Here is a 16,220-nt window from a genome sequence, read left to right on the forward strand (position 1 = left end):
CCGCCTCAGCCTCCCAAGTAGCTGGGACTACAGGCGCCTGCCACCACGCCCGGCTAGTTTTTTGTATTTTTAGTAGAGACGGGGTTTCACCATGTTAGCCAGGATAGTCTCGATCTCCTGACCTCGTGATCCACCCGCCTCGGCCTCCCAAAGTGCTGGGATTACAGGCTTGAGCCACCGCGCCCGGCCGCCATTTAATCTCTTTAGGAAATTTCCACTTAGCCATACCCTTACTATTCTCTCCCAAACTTACTTTTTCACTCTATATGGCCAAGCTGAGAACTTTCCAGATCTATTCTGCTTCTCTTTTAATTATAAATTCTGTCTTTAAGTCATTTCTTTGCTCTTGCATCTCACTATATGTCATTGAAAGCAGCCATGCGGCAGCCTGAATGCTTTGTTCCTTAACTGCTTCTTTTTGTTTGTTGGTTTGTTTTTGCCGGATATCCTAGTTCATTGCTCCTAAATTCCATAAAGTCCTAGGACACAAACACAAGTCCATCAAGTTATTTTCAACTATGTAACAAGAATGGCCTTTACTCCAGTTTCTAATACCTTGTTCCTCATTTCCATTTGAGACCTCAGCAGAACGGCGTTTACTGTCCATATTTCTATCAACATCCTGGTCATGAGCATTTAAGTAATCTCTTAGAAGATTCAGACTTTCCCCACGGCTCTTCTCTCCTGAGCCCTCACCAGAATCACCCTTAATGCTCCATTCATGGCAGTGTAGGCTTTTTCTAGCCTGCTCCTTCCAATTTTTCCAGCCTCTACCCATTACCCAGTTCCAGAGTGGCTTCTACATTTTTCACAGGTGTTTGTTATAGCAACAGACCACTACTCAGTACCAGTTTTCCGTCTTAGTCAGTTTTCTGCTGCTATAACAGAATACCGTAGACTAGGTAAATTTATAAAGAACAGAAGTTTATTTGGCTCACAGTTCTGGAGGCTGGGATGTCCAAGAGCATAGTGCCAGAGTCTGGCAACAGTCATCCCATGGCACAGAGTGGAAGACGGAAGTGAGCACATGAGACAGAGAGAGGGAATTAGGCAGACCTATCCTTTTTTTGGGGGGCGCGGGGGATGGAATCTTGCTCTGTCGCTCAGGCAGGAGTGCAGTGGTACAATCTCGGCTCACTGCAAACTCCGCCTCTTGGGTTCAAGCGATTCTCCTGCCTTAGCCTCCTGAGTAGCTGGGATTACAGGTGCCCACCAGCACACCTGGCTAATTTTTGTATTTTTAGTAGAGATGGAGTTTCACCATGTTGGTCAGGCTGGTCTTGAACTTCCGACTTCAGGCAATCCACTCACCTCGGCCTCCCAAAGTGCTGGGATTACAGGTGTGAGCCACCATGTTGGGCCAACTCATCTTTTTTATCAGGAATCCATTCCCATGATAACTAACCCACTTCTGCAATAATGGTATTAGTCCATTCATGAGGGCAGATCCCTCATGACATAATCACCTCTTAAAGGTTCCACCTCTTAATATCCTTACAGTGGCAATTAAATTTCAATGAGTTTTGGAGGGGACATTTACACCATAGCAAGGGGTCAGCTAAAAAGTCCTACTTCCAACTGGGTGCAGTGGCTCAAGCCTGTAATCCCAGCACTTTGGGAGGCTGAGGCAGGCGGATCATGAGGTCAGGAGTTCGAGACCAGCCTGACCAACATGGTGAAACCCTGTACCTACTAAAAATACAAAAATTAGTTGGGCGTGGTAGCGTATACCTGTAATCCCAGCTACTCAGGAGGCTGAGGCAGGAGAATCGCTTGAACCCCAGAGGTGGAGGTTGTAGTGAGCCAAGATCATGCTACTGCACTCCAGCCTGAGCAACAGAGCTTGATTCCATCTAAAAAAATAAAATCTTACTTCCTGGCCTCATGGAACCTGTAGTCTTCCCTTTCCTTCTGAAAGCCTCCAACCTCTGTGGGCCAAAAAACTCTTTCAATATAATCTCAGTCCTTTTCAGCTCATCTCTTGAATTGATAAGGCCATGATTTCAACTGTCCTTCCCCTGAGTGAACTCCCCTTCTTCTGACTGCCCTTGGGATAGATAGAGGTGTTTTAGCCCGGCATGTTAGTCTGGACCTGTCCATCTCTTCAGCCTCATGACCCGTAAAGCATTTACCCTAAACAATATCCCAGGCCCGGAATGCACGGGTTCTGGCACATACTAGTTTGTCTTCCAAGACTCAGAGTCACCTTCTCTGGGAAGTCTTCCCTAATTCTCCCAGGCAACGTCAGTCTGAACTTACACTCTGCTTTTCCAGGTCTGTTTCCCCACAAAGACAAGGAGACAGCGTCAGTGTCTTACTCATCTTGGCATCTCTAGCACATGGTGCTTAAGAGGTGTCAATGAATGTGGAATGATCTCATTTCCCAAGTCCCATGAACCCCCTAATGCACTGTTGTTTTGTCAGTTTCATGAATTATTTTTCACAAGAACCCCAGTCATTTTTCTAGCCCTTAATGGCAGGCAGGCCGGCTGCTTATTTCTTTGCTTCCCCCAGACAGTAATCAATGTGAACTCCACACTGACCTTGTGGCTGCGGCCTGCCCCCTGCTGGTCAGAAGGTTTCTAGGACAGAGACAACTCAAGGCTGGAGAAACAGGGGTTCTAAATCATTTTTTGTGCCATGGACTCCTTTGGCATTCCACAAAGAATATAAATCTCTTCTCAGAATAACATATATTTTTTGAGACGAGTCTTGCTGTGTCGCCCAGGCTTGAGTGCAGTGGCACTATCTTGGCTCACTGCAACCTCTGCCTCCCGGGTTCAAGCGATTCTTGTGCCTCAGCCTCCCAAGTAGCTGGGAATACAGGTGCACCACCATGCCTGGCAAATTTTTGTATTTTTAGTAGAGACGGGGTTTCACCATGTCAGCCAGGCTGGTCTCAAACTCCTGACCTCAAGTGATCTGCCGGACTCGGCCTCCCAAAGTGCTAGGATTACAGGCTGGAGCCACTGCGCCTGGTGGCTTCTCAGAATGATATTTTCAAGTGTGCAATATAAAGCACATAGATTACAAATGAAACCAATCATATGGAGTACAGGTAACAAAATACTGGAAAACCTGTATATACTATGTATGTGATATATATGCTCATGTAATGTGATCTATGGATGTATATACACATATGCACATTAAATAACAAGATCTAGTAATAGGTCTAATAACTACTGTAATTTCAAAGTGACAAAAATATTTTGAGATCTCTACAACAGCTGTAAGGTGCTATGAAATATCTGGGATTTCTATTGGTGACAGTCACAGCTACTGCTGCTACTACTAGAGTTTGTTGGCTACATCCATCATGAAAGGAAATGCTTAGTTTCAGTTAGAGGATAGTAAAACTAAAGACCAAATCTTTTGCCATCCAAATACCAAGACACCCTGAATTCTACATATGGATCCGTTGTGGGGAGAGTCTATGGACCCAAAGTTAAGAAAGCCTGAATTGTGTTTCAGAGGCGTGGCAGACAGATTAAATACGGCAGGGATGGCTAGTGGCTAGGTGTCTGTATGACCCTTGATTCGTTCAAGTGGCAGTTGAGTGAGACACAGGAGGTCTGCCAGAAACCTCCGGCAGAAGGTCCACGTTTGAATCCCATAGGCATCACTTACCAGGGTTTTGAGAACTGGCTTGACCCTTCCCTTTGCCTAGTGCCCGTTTCCTCATCTGTAAAATGACAATGAGCCTGGTGTGGTGTATGGTGGCTCACACCTGTAATTCCAGCTGTTTGGGAGGCTGAAGCAGGAGGATTGCTTGAGGCCGGGAGTTTCAGACCAGCCTGGGCAACACAGTGATCTCCCCCGCCCTGTCGCCTGTCTCCACAAAAAGTTAGCCAGGCACCGTGGCTCAGGCCTGTAATCCTAGCTACTCAGGAGGCTAAGGTGGGAGGAGCGTCTGAGCCCAAGAGTTTGAGGTTACAGTGAACCATGATCACGTCACTGCACTCCAGCCTGGGCGACAGGGAGACCCTGTCTCTAAAAAAGTAATAAATACATAAAATGGGAATGATGGTGTCTTCCTCCGATTGTTGAAAGGATTCAGTACATTAACAGGTGAAAACTTTTTGGGGTCAATGTTTGTTGTTAAAGAAGAATGATATTAAATGTCTGTAGAGAACATGCCCCATGACACACTCTCCCTCAGCCAAGCATAATGTCTTTCCAAAGAGAAACCCGACGTCTGCGCCGCCGTTGACCTGGGAGGCCCCTGTGTACTTGGAGGATAAGCCCTTTCTTGCCGGGTGAATATGCCTAAGTGTGCCCCGCTTTCCACCCCAATCCAAAAGAACAACCCGAACGGCAGATAACGTTGTTACTTTATTAGAAGCATATTTACATTCTTGTAGTTAACTTTCCAGAGAACGTTTTATAAAAATTTTGTATAAAGTCTGGAAACTACATAAAAATAATTTCATCTGTCATAAAGGGAAAATATAAGTTAGTTACATTTACTCTAAAACCAGACAGAGAAAAAGAAAACCAGTTCTGTCTGTCCCTTATACAGAAAACACTAACACAGGGCACGAGGAATACTGCGTGGACCTCTCGGAGATGGGCATTGCACGGTGGCTCCATTGTGAGGCTAGGTGACCCCACCAGTCCCCATCCAGAAAAGCACAGGGGCGCTCTGAGGGCTCATGCGGCACTGAGCAGGGACGCAGCAACTCCTTGAAGGGCAAAGGTGATGCGAAGAACAAGCCACAAGACGAATGATCACAGACTTTCACCTGAACCATGAAACTGGCATTTCACCTAACACTTTCTCACATGCCAGGCTACAAACAGAAACACTGTAAGCAAAGCCCAAAGCAGCCCTGTCTGACGGTTTCCAATGCCGGCCTGGTCTGGTAGAACTAGGTCTATGTTCTGCAGTTACACTGCTGCTAGTTCATGTTTCCCCAGCACCTGTGCACCAAAGAGACTAAAAGGAGACAATTGTTTTGCTTGTCTCATTCGTGAGAGACCTGAAAAATGTCCTATCTGGGTCAAATTCTGCAGTAGGCAAGTAAAATGCTCACTAACCTAAGAACCATTGCTAGTTCCAAGAGCATCTTTACTGCATAGTTAAGATTTGGGCAGTCCCCTTTTCCTGTTGAAGGGGGGCTGCCCCTCCCTTCCCAAGCATGTAGTTATAACCAATGTTGAGAAAATGTCCAGGGAATTGCTTTAGAAAGACAGAGTATACGGAACCTTAACCTAGCTGGGCGCAGTGGCACGTGTCTGTCGTCCCAGCTACTCTTGAGGTTGAAGGGGGCGAATCAGTTGAGCCACGAGTTTGAGATCAATTGGGCACAACATGAGACACCCTGTCTCAAATAATTTTTTTTTTTTTTTTTTTTGAGACAGTCTCGCTCTGTCACCCAGGCTGGAGTGCAGTGGCATGATCTTGGCTTACTGCAACCTCTGCCTCCTGGGTTCAAGCAGTTCTCCTATCTCAGCCTCCTGAGTAGCTGGGATTACAGGCATGCACCACCACACCTGGCTAAAAATACAAAAATAATTTTGTATTTTTAGCAAAGACAGGGTTTCACCATGTTGGCCAGGCTAGTCTCGAACTCCTAACCTCAGGTTAGCCACCATGCCTGGCTTAAAAAGAATCTTAGACCTGTAGGAGCGAAGGCGGAAAAAGTCCTCCCAGGGAGTCTCACCAGCAAAACACTACCCAGATTCAATACGCCCATATGATTACTCCAAATCATTACCAGTTTTGTGGTGGTGTTTTTTTTTTTAAAAAGCAGATATCTTCCTGGAGAAATCATACATTTTACAGCCGTTTCAATGAAACAATTAGAAATCAGGGTGAAAAAAGGTTTTCTTTGTAAGTAAGGCCACATACTAGTTCAAACATTTGCTTTTATTTCGTTATATACACTGCAGCCATAGGATCAGAATCTGGGGGAAGCCAACTGAGAACCTGAAGTCCCAGGGGTCCATCTGAGGTACAGAACCTGTGCTTCTGCCATGTTCCTGGGGCAGGGGCACTCCATTTCCCCCTGACGCTTTTCCTTCCTGAAGAGAAGTCCAAGAGACTGCCAGTCCAGGTCTGAAATGCAGGGTGGGACTCCTGAACACAGTCAGGGGGACGGAGCAGAGGGCAACAGCCCTCCTGTTTCACCTGCAGACAGGGTGGGCAAGAGTGCTATGGAGAGACTGGGCTGTGGAAGCCTTGTGTGCTGAGGAATTAGTCCCTGAACACAGGAGCCTGTGCGGGGCCAGCATGAATCGCAGCCTGGCAGTACAGCCTGTGCTTCTCCGTGCCTCCGGTGCCAACACCCCGCATGCGCCACACCAACTGCTCCACCTAACCTGCTCAGTGGCACAGGCTCAGGCAGCAAATGTGTTCCAACCCACCTGGGCAGAAGAGGCCAGGCCAGCAGACCAAGTCCTGTGTGTATGTATGCATGTGTGTGTACGTTCACACACACATGCAGGAAGGGGGACACGAGACGGCATGAAACACTGGAGAAGCAGAAGAAACATTTCAGCCGCCCTCTCCCCGGTCCCCGCCCCCCACATAGACATGGCCTTGTCTTAAGTGGAAAGCAAACTGGGAGAACAGGAAGAATGAGGCCATCTCCTGAGCAGCCAGCTGCAGGCCAGGCTCCACTGGGAACAGAAATGGCTATGAGGGACTTGATTCAGTGACTCTGCAGGGAATGGCTGCAGAGAATTCCAGCCCGGATGAACCCATGGAGACTTCATCAGCAGTGCTTTGTTCCCACACAGAGCAAAACTGGTATTTTGGCAAACAGGAGAGGACTCAAGGCCACGGAACACCCATTCCTCCTGGACCCTGACCCCACCAGCAGCCCCATCCCTTCCAGCTTGAAGGGATCTGGGGCTCAAGGAGAACCTACATTAGGGTCATCATTACACCTCACCCTCCACAGGCCAGCGAGAAGTCAGGAACACTGGGGCGGGTCTATCGGGCACAGCTGGGGTGGCACAGGGCGAAGGGCTGGATTTGAGCTGGCACAGACGCAAGAGGGAAAAGGGGTCCTGAGTTACATGTTCACAGAGAATGAAGGAGAAGGCCCTGGGGCCCACCAAGCTGCCAGCCACAGCCCCGGGCGGTTGTTAAGAAGCATCCACAGAATTGTAGGGGAAGAACTTGGCGGCCTTGCTTGGGGTGGTGGGGTTTGGGCACTCCGCCTCCTCGCTCAGCTTGAAGAACATCTCCTGCTCCCGCTTCTTCTGGTTCAGATCCTCTTCCAGAGCCTAGGGAAGAGAGGACGGATGGCGCCTGGTCAGATCTGCAGGCCACACAAGGGTCCCCCACTCACAGGACCCCCACTGACGTGGCCCTCTCTGGAACATTCCCTTCCAGGCCTCACTGCTTGAGAAACCAGGTCTTCCCTCTTTCCTACCCTAGAGCTCCTGCCACTGCCACTCAGAAGCTCCCTGTGGACCGAAGGGTACAGTTGGGGGAAATGCCAATCTAGATGGGGCAGGGAGGAAAAAAGCAGATGCAAATCTCCTGGCAGGGAAACAGCCAGATGACTGGAGAAAAACCCGAGAGAGAAGAGGGAGAGAGATTTAGCAGCAAAGGAAGCAGAGATGTCAGAGTTTTGCTTTTCTTTTTTTTGTTGTTGTTTTTTTAAATATACATTTGCTTTTGCCTAAACCCAGAGGTTCTGATTTTGAAGATTTGTGGTGGGACCCAGGGCTTCTGCACTGTACAAAGTCTTCAGGTAACTCAGAGGAGAACTCCAGTTGAAAAGCACTGCGGGAGGCCGGGCACGGTGGCTCAAGCCTGTAATCCCAGCACTTTGGGAGGCCGAGACGGGTGGATCACGAGGTCAGGAGATCGAGACCATCCTGGCTAACACGGTGAAACCCCGTCTCTACTAAAAAAAATACAAAAAACTAGCCAGGGGAGGTGGCGGGCGCCTGTAGTCCCAGCTACTCGGGAGGCTGAGGCAGGAGAATGGCGTAAACCCGGGAGGCAGAGCTTGCAGTGAGCTGAGATCCGGCCACTGCACTCCAGCCTGGGCAACAGAGCGAGACTCCGTCTCAAAAAAAAAAAAAAAAAAAGAAAAGCACTGCGGGAGGTTCCCTTGAGCACAAGCTTATCTAGGTACATTGGATCCTACTAGAAATATTTTTCTTTTCTTTTTTTTGAAATAGAGTTAAGCTCTGTCACCCAGGATGGAGTGCAGTGGCTCACTGCAAATTCAGCCTCACATGTTCAAGTGATTCTCCTGCCTCAGCCTCCCCAGTAGCTGGGATTACAGGCACCCACCACCATGACTGGCTCATTTTTGTATTTTTAGTAGGGAAAGGGTTTCACCATGTTGGCCAGGCTGGTCTTGAACTCCTGACTTCAGGTGATCCACCCACCTTGGCCTCCCACACAACAGATTACAGGCTTGAGCCACCGTGCCCAGCACAGAAAAATTTCTTTTCTTTTTTTTTGAGACGGAGTCTCATTCTGTTGCCCAGGCTGGAGTGCAGTGGTGCGATCTTGGCTCACTGCAAGCTCCGCCTCCCGGGTTCACACCATTCTCCTGCCTCAGCCTCCCGAGTAGCTGGGACTACAGGCACCTGCCACCATGCCCTGCTAATTTTTTTGTATTTTTAGCAGAGAAGGGATTTTGCCATGTTAGCCAGGATGGTCTCGATCTCCTGATCTCGTGATCCGTCTGCCTCGGCCTCCCAAAGTGCTGGGATTACAGGCGTGAGCCACCGTGCCTGGCCTAGGATTTTCTAAAGAAACTGGAAATCAAGATTTTAATGTAAAATCTCCTTATATACTTAAAAGTGGGCATCTTTTAAAAAATTTATAGGCCAGGCATGGTGGCTCATGCCTGTAATCCCAGCACTTTGGGAGGCCAAGGCAGGCGGATCACCTGAGGTCAGGAGTTCAAGACCAGCCTGGCCAACATGGCGAACTCCATCTCTACTAAAAACATAAAAGCTAGCCAGGCCTGGTGGTGTGTGCCTATAATCCCAGCTACTTGGGAGGCTGAGGCAGGAGAATCACTTGAGGGGAGGTGGAAGTTGCAGTGAGACGAGATCGTGCCACTGCACTCCAGCCTGGGTGACAGAGCAAGACTCTGTCTCAAAAAAAAATTTTTTTTTTACATCACTATGTTGGTTGGCCAAACATACCATGCCTGTAAGCCAATTCCAGCACATAGGCTATCAGTTTGGGACCTTTGCTCTAGGAATACCAACAATTTAATAATAATAGCTGCTACTTTTTGAGCACAGAATGGTTTAGTAACTTGCCCAAGGTCTCACAACTAGTAATGGAGGAGTTAGGACTTCATCCCACCTGTGTGACTCCAAAGCCTGGGCTGTTTAAGCATTACTCTGTTCTACCCCCCAACATATATTTCTCAATACAACCTTCTAAGGCTAGAGTCAGCAACCTTTTTTCTGTTATGTGACAGATAGTAAACATTCTTGGCATTGCATGACACATTTGGTCTCTATTGTGACTACTCAACTGCCACTGTAGTACAAAATCAGCCACAGACAATCTGTAAATGAACGAGCATGGCTGTGTTCCAATAAAACTTTATTTACAAATACAGGTGGTGGGCCAGATTAGGACATTGGCAGTAGTTTACTAACATCTACTTTAAGGAAATAAGTATCTACATTTTACAGCCCGAAAAGCCAGAGTTAGGAGGGAAGATTTGACTCGTTTGGGCCACATTCTGTGTTAACACTGACCCAAGCAACACTTTATTGACTCTATCAGATATTCCGTACTTACTTGAAATACATGTGATTTTTTCTAAAAATACTCCACAATGTACAATCATCTCCCTGCCTCCATACAAGGCAGGGGGTTCACAGGCTGCTGACTGTAATGCAAGAATGTAAAAGACCATTTATTCTTGAATGAAAATCATCACCTCCGGGTCACTGTTCCCGCAGAAACCCAAGTAGCTAATAACAGAAGAATTCTATAAAGAATTCTGCAAAGAGGTAGGTAGCCCCCACAGGCGAAGTCCAACGCCAGCTTCCCAAATGCACACTTGTGGTGCCTCCCCCGAGCCCAGGCCCCTCTTTGAAGCGATCTGAGACATAAGGCAATAGCTAGAGGCAACGTGATCATTCATTTTCAAACTCTCAGCATATGCCAAGGGTATAGAATCCCCAGATTAAGATAACCAGGTGAACGTTTATTTCCTGATTGCAGAACCAACCTATGTCAGCAGGAACATTATTGATCTGAGTGCCAAGTATTGAAAGTCTCAGCAGAACATGGTTACAGAAACTGATGAGCGTGGGCCTGCTAACAGGAAGTCTGGGCCCTGGCCAGCTTCCAGCCACAAAGCTCCATTAGCGCAGCGAGGGAGGCCTCAATTCAAGGACTCCCAAGGCCATTACACAGATGAGATGAGTAGCTGCCTCCTGTGCAGACCACAGTTACAGTAAGCAGAACTGATGTACGATGGCAGAACGAACCTCAGGACTTCAGGACCCACGGGCATGAGATGAAGGGTAACCTGGGCAGCTCTCTCTTCAGAGAGTTTGGGGGATGAGCATGTTCTTGGTCTGTACTATGTACTGGCGACTTCTGGCATAGCATTGCAGTATCGATAGCTTCACTGTACAAACAACCACAATGAGGACCCATGTTTGTTTGTTTTTTTTGATGCAGTCTTGCTCTGTCTCCCAGGCTGGAGTGCAGTGATGCCATCTTGGCTCACTGCAACCTCTGCCTCCTGGGTTCAAGCAATTCTCCTGCCTCAGCCTCCCATGTAGCTGGGATTACAGGCTTGTGCCACTGTGCCCGACTAATTTCCGTGATGGTTAATTTTATGTGTCAACTTGGCAAGGCCATGGTATCTATCTACCTGTTTGGTCAAACACCAGACTAGATGTCACTATGAAGGTATTTTATAGATGTGATTAGCATTTAAATCAGTAAACTCTGAGTAAAGCAAACTACCTTTCATGATGTGCGTGGGACTCCATCAGTTGAAGGCCTTCAGAGAAAAGAGAGAAGGAATTCTTCCTCTAGACAGCAACAACAACTGGGTCTCCAGCCTGCTGACCTGTCCTGCAGATTCCAGACTCACCAGCCCCCACAATCATGTGAGCCAATTCCTTAAAATAACTAAATCAATTTCCCTCTCCCTCCACACACACACACACACACGCACCCTCTCTCTATATTGGTTCTGTTTCTCTAGAGAATCCAGACTCATACAGGCCCAGAGCGGGGACGATGGCTTGCCCAAGATCCCAAAGCTGGTGACCGGCAAGAACGTCTAGAGTGCCAGCTAGAGAGGAAATGGACAAATTCCCCCCACCTCTGATACCATCCTAATCCAAGCTGCCCTCATTTCTCACCAAAGTTATCACAGTAGTTTCCTTACTGGTCTCTCTGCCTCCACTCTTGAGCCCTGAGGGAAGCCAGTGGGATCCTTTTCAAAACACGAGTCAGACCTCCGTGTCCTCTGCTCAGAACCCTCCAGTGGCTCCCATCTCACACAGAGTAAAAGCCAGGCTTTACATAGGTCCCCCCACCCCTCTGACTTTGCCTGCTGTCGCCTCCCACCATCACCACCACTCTCTCTGGCACAGGGGCCTCCTTGTTTCACAAGCAAGGTGTCCAGGCCTTTGCAGCTGCTCTTCCCTGTGCTGGGAATGTCCCCCCGAAACCCCCCACAGCTGCACGGCTCCCTCCCTCAGGTCCTTCAGATCTGGGCTCAGATGTCTTCTTCTTAGATGACATCTTCCTGCCACACTGTCTGAAGCAGCCCCGCTTTGTGACCGCCCCCCATGCTGTTTCCCTCCCTGCTTCCTGGCCCCTCACTAGAAGGTCGGTTCTTCCTGAGGGCAGGGACTTGTCCCTTTTGTTCAATGCAGTGTCTGAAACAGTGTGGGGCACTGAGCAGGCGCTCAAGAAATACGTGTTGCATTAATACACAAATGAATTAACAAATGAATGAATGATCAAGCTAAGGATGGCACACAAATGCAATCCCACGTGGTAAGTGCCATGACAGGGGTAAGGACGGGGAGCCCAGAAGAGACAGCATATAGCCTCCGTGGGGAAGGCCTGAATAATGAAGACACACAGAAGTTGGCCAAGCAAAGGTTGGCGGGTAGAGAATTCCTGGCAAGGGGAACAGGCTGGGCAAAAGCCCAGCAGAGAACGAGGGAAGCGCAGATGGTATGGAGATCTATTTGGGTACCGAAATCTGTTCAGAGCACAAGTCGGGGATGAGACTCACAGGAGATAAGGCAAGAACAGTAGTTCTCAAAGTGTGGTCCATGAACCCCTAGGGGGCCCAGAACACTTTCTGGGGGTGGGGAAGAGGCAGCAAGCTCTAGTTTCCTACTGAGACACAGTTTGCTTTTTCAGTGTTTTGATATTTGTGCTAATGGTACAAAAGCAATGATGGGTAAAACTTCTGGAGCTTCTGGAGGATTCAGACAATGGCCCCTCCAAACTGAATGAGTATTCTTCACCACCGTGCACTCACAGTGTTTATTTTTATTTTTATTTTTATTTTTTTGAGATGGAGTTTCACTCTTTCGCCCAGGCTGGAGTGAAGTGGTGGTGAGATCTTGGCTCGCTGCAACTTCTGCCTGCCAGGTTCAAGTGATTCTCCTGCCTCAGCCTCCAGAGCAGCTGGGATTACAGGTATGCACCACCACACCTGGCTAATTTTTGTATTTTTAGTAGAGATGGGGTTTTGCCATGTTGGCCAGGCTGGTCTCGAACTCCTGACCTCAGGTGATCCACCCGCCTTGGCCTCCCAAAGTGCTGGGATTACAGGTGTGAGCCACCATGCCAGGCCCACTCACAGTATTTTAGAAAGTTTTTCAATTAAAACAATAAAGCCAACTGCACTTAAAATCACCTTGAACACAAATGGTTCACTTTATTAAATCCTGACCTTCAAGGTCACTGCCCTTTAACGTCCTGTGTGAGGAAATGAGAACTATGCATAAGGCATGCCTGCTGCCCATGAAAGCATGATGGCTGCCTAGACATCTTGTTCTTGTGCCCGATCTTGTTCTTGTGCAATTGTCTTGAGTTGTAGGCTGAACTAGCCACTTTATTTTGCAGAATATCATTTTTACTAAAAAACAACTGACAACTGGGCATGGTGGCATGCGTCTATAGTTCCAGCTACTTGGGAGGCTGGGACAGGAGAACTGCTTGAGCCCAGGCAGTCGAAACCAGCCTGGACAACATAGCAAGACCCATACTCTCTTAAAAATGAACAAACTGAGCTGATCACTTCAAAGGAAACAAACTAAAGATATTTATTGCCAATGACAAAATTTGAGCATTCAAGCAAAAATGAGAACTTCGGAAAACATGTGTCCACCAGCCTGAACATGACAGCTTCTCAATTTTTTTTTTTTTTTTTTCCTTTTTGACAGGGTCTCAATCTGTCACCCAAACCGGAGTGCAGTGGTGCAATCATGGTTCACTGCAGCCTTGACTTCCTGGCCTCAAGTGATCCTCCCATCTCAGGTTCCAGAGTCTCTGGGACTACAGGCATGTGCCACTGTGCCCAGCTAATTTTTGTATTTTTTGTAGAGATGAGGTTTCACCATGTTGCCCAGGCTGGTCTCAAACTCCTGGGCTCACACCTGTAATCCCAGCACTTTAGGAGTGGTGGTGGGCGCCTGTAATCCCAGCTACTCAAGAAGGCTGAGGCAGGAGAATCACTTGAACCTAGGAGGTGGAGGTTGCAGTGAGCCGAGACAGCGCCACTCTGTCTCAAAAAAAAAAAAAAATCCACTGCTCTATCTTGCACTTGGATGTAACTTTGCCCCACCCATGATCCTGTAACATCATGCACTGGTCACTTAGAAAATATTGGTTTACTGTGTTATGCAGATCTTCCAAAAGTTGACATATTACACAATATTTTTAAAAAATTATATCCGCCAGGCACAGTAGTGCACACCTGTAGTCCCAGCTACTCAGGAAGCGGAGGCAGGAGAATCACTTGAACCCAGGAGGCAGAGGTTGCAGACAGCCAAGTTCCCGCGCCTGTAATCCCAGCACTTTGGGAGGCCGAGGCAGGTGGATCACTTGAGGTCAGGAGTTCAAGACCAGCCTGGACAACATGATGAAACCCCATCTCTACTAAAAATAGAAAAACTAGCCAGGCATAGTGGCATGTGCCTGTAATCACAGCTACTCAGGAGGCTGAGGCAGGGAAATCATTTGAACCCAGGAGGCAGAGGTTGCAGTGAGCCAAGATCACGCCACTGCACTCCAGCCTCGGGCGACAGAGTGAAACTCTATCTCTAAAATAAAAAATAAAATAAAGAAATCAACAGATGGGTCAGGAGGGACGTTGCAGAGGGGCCAGTGACAGAGAAGAAACTCAGCAGAACATGGGCCTAGAAGGACAAGGCAGGCGAGGAAGAGAATGACTGTAGCACTGACTGCCACCAGGAGGTCAAGTCCAGCAAGTCATATCCATGGGAGTCAGCCACCAGGATGCTGCTACTGACCTTGCCAGGAGAGGCTGCAGTGGGCTGAGAAAGGAATTTCTCAGTGGGCGGAGGAAGAAATTGTGAGAGGGCTTTACAGAGAAGGAGAGAGAGTGACAGGGCAGTAAAGAAAGATGTGGGACTGAGCGAGGGCATGGGTTTTGAAGGTGAAAGTATGGCAGGCACAATTCAAAAATGACCCCCGTGACTCTCCTATAACTCTCCCCACTCCTCTGAGTGTGGGTGGAACCGCTGAATGTGGTATCATTCCTGCAAGCAGGGAGGCTATCCCGTGACCCGCATTTAATCACATGAGCACAAAAGGGTTTTCTCCTGCTGGTGGCAGAAGGGGATATCAGAGACATTCAAACATTCAAAGCACAAGAAGGTCTGAATGCACGCTTGCTATTTGGAGGTGGAAGAGGCCACATGATAAGGAATGCCGGTGGCCTCTAGAAAATAAAGTAACCCCTGTCCGAGGTCAGCAAGGAAACAGGGACCTCAGACCTACAGCCACAAGGAACTGGATTCTGTCGAAAGCTGAACGGGTCTGGAAGTGATTCTCCCCCAGAAACTTCAGCTAAGAGCCCAGCCACGCTGAAAACGTTGATTGCAGCCTGGTGAGACCCTGCGCAGAGAACCCAGGTGAGCCCACCCAGACTCTTGAACTCCACCACTAGGAGGGAGTGAACGGGTGTCGGTTTAAGCTGCTTAGTGTGCGGCAGTTCATCACACAGCAACAGAAAACTAAATTGGCAAGTATTCTATCTGGTGCTGGGTTCTGACTTCTGAGAATAACTTCCTCTGAGAGAAAATCCCCACAGGCTGGGCTCTGGCCCAGCAGCATGGCTGGCTTGACTCACTGCAGCGTGCTCTGTGGACACCACATGGCAGGAGTACTCTGGTCCACGAGAGGGAGCTAAACAAGACGCTGCCCTTCCATAGCTGGAAGCTGCAGGGTGTTTAGCCATGAAGGGTTAGAAAGTTCCTCTCTCTCAGGCTGGAGATCCATTTGACGGTGCCACAAAGCAAGAGTCCACCAAAATAACGAGACCTAACATGTCCTGGCCAGAGGCCTGTGCATGGCACAGAGCAGAGCCCGAGACCGAGCCCACCAGCTCGGACAAGGTTACCTTCTTGCGCGGCCGAAGCTTGTCCCGCCATTCCTTCAGGTTCTGATTATGGCTCTCATCCAGCGCCTTCAGCTTCTGGGTCTCGTGCTCTACCAGGAGGTGGCACTTTTCATTCTGGAACAAATTCCAGGCAGAACAGGTGAGAAATCAGAAGACACAGGCCCTGAAGACTGAGACACACCTCATGCTGTGGCCACGAGGGCACCAGCATTGTTCATTTATTTCTTCTTCTTGACTATAAATCCCATTTATTCAAACTCTATATGTAAATCACATGCACCAAGAAGTGCCTGGAGGAACAGTCCAGAATATGTTAACAGTTCTTATTAACTCTGTGGTGGGGATGTGTGGTAAATTTGCAACTTTCTGTGAGGATATAGCAAGAAGGCAGCTGTCTGCAAGCCAGGAAGGGAGCCCTCACCAGAACCCAACCATGCTGGCGCCCTGATCTCAGACTTCCAGCCCCCAGAACTGTGAGAAAGAAGTTTCTGTTGCTTAAGCATCATGGTACTTTGTTATGGCAGCCTGAGCTAAGATACTCTGTATGTATCACATAGAATTTCCTCAGGGAAATCTGTGGCAAGGAATGAGGGTCACTGACATGGGTGAGACTCTTCCAACCTCACTGTTCTTTCTCTG

At 48.3% G+C, this 16,220-nt stretch overlaps 1 protein-coding gene across 2 annotated transcripts in view; it reads right to left on the bottom strand.

The window, feature by feature from the left end:
- Positions 1-5,851: 5,851 nt before the first annotated feature.
- STK10 (serine/threonine kinase 10) overlaps positions 5,852-16,220 on the bottom strand; it is a 149,318-nt gene continuing 138,949 nt past the window's right edge. For both annotated transcript variants that reach the window (XM_009209570.4, XM_031666600.1), the window contains 2 exons: positions 15,582-15,695; positions 5,852-7,236 (listed from right to left, as the gene is read on the bottom strand). In XM_009209570.4, the coding sequence (XP_009207834.1) occupies positions 7,096-7,236; positions 15,582-15,695 (255 nt within the window). In that variant the 3' untranslated portion in view covers positions 5,852-7,095. The remainder of the gene's footprint in view (positions 7,237-15,581; positions 15,696-16,220) is intronic.

This window comes from Papio anubis, chromosome 5, assembly GCF_008728515.1.
Source record: "Papio anubis isolate 15944 chromosome 5, Panubis1.0, whole genome shotgun sequence".
NCBI classification, from domain to species: Eukaryota; Metazoa; Chordata; class Mammalia; order Primates; family Cercopithecidae; genus Papio; species Papio anubis.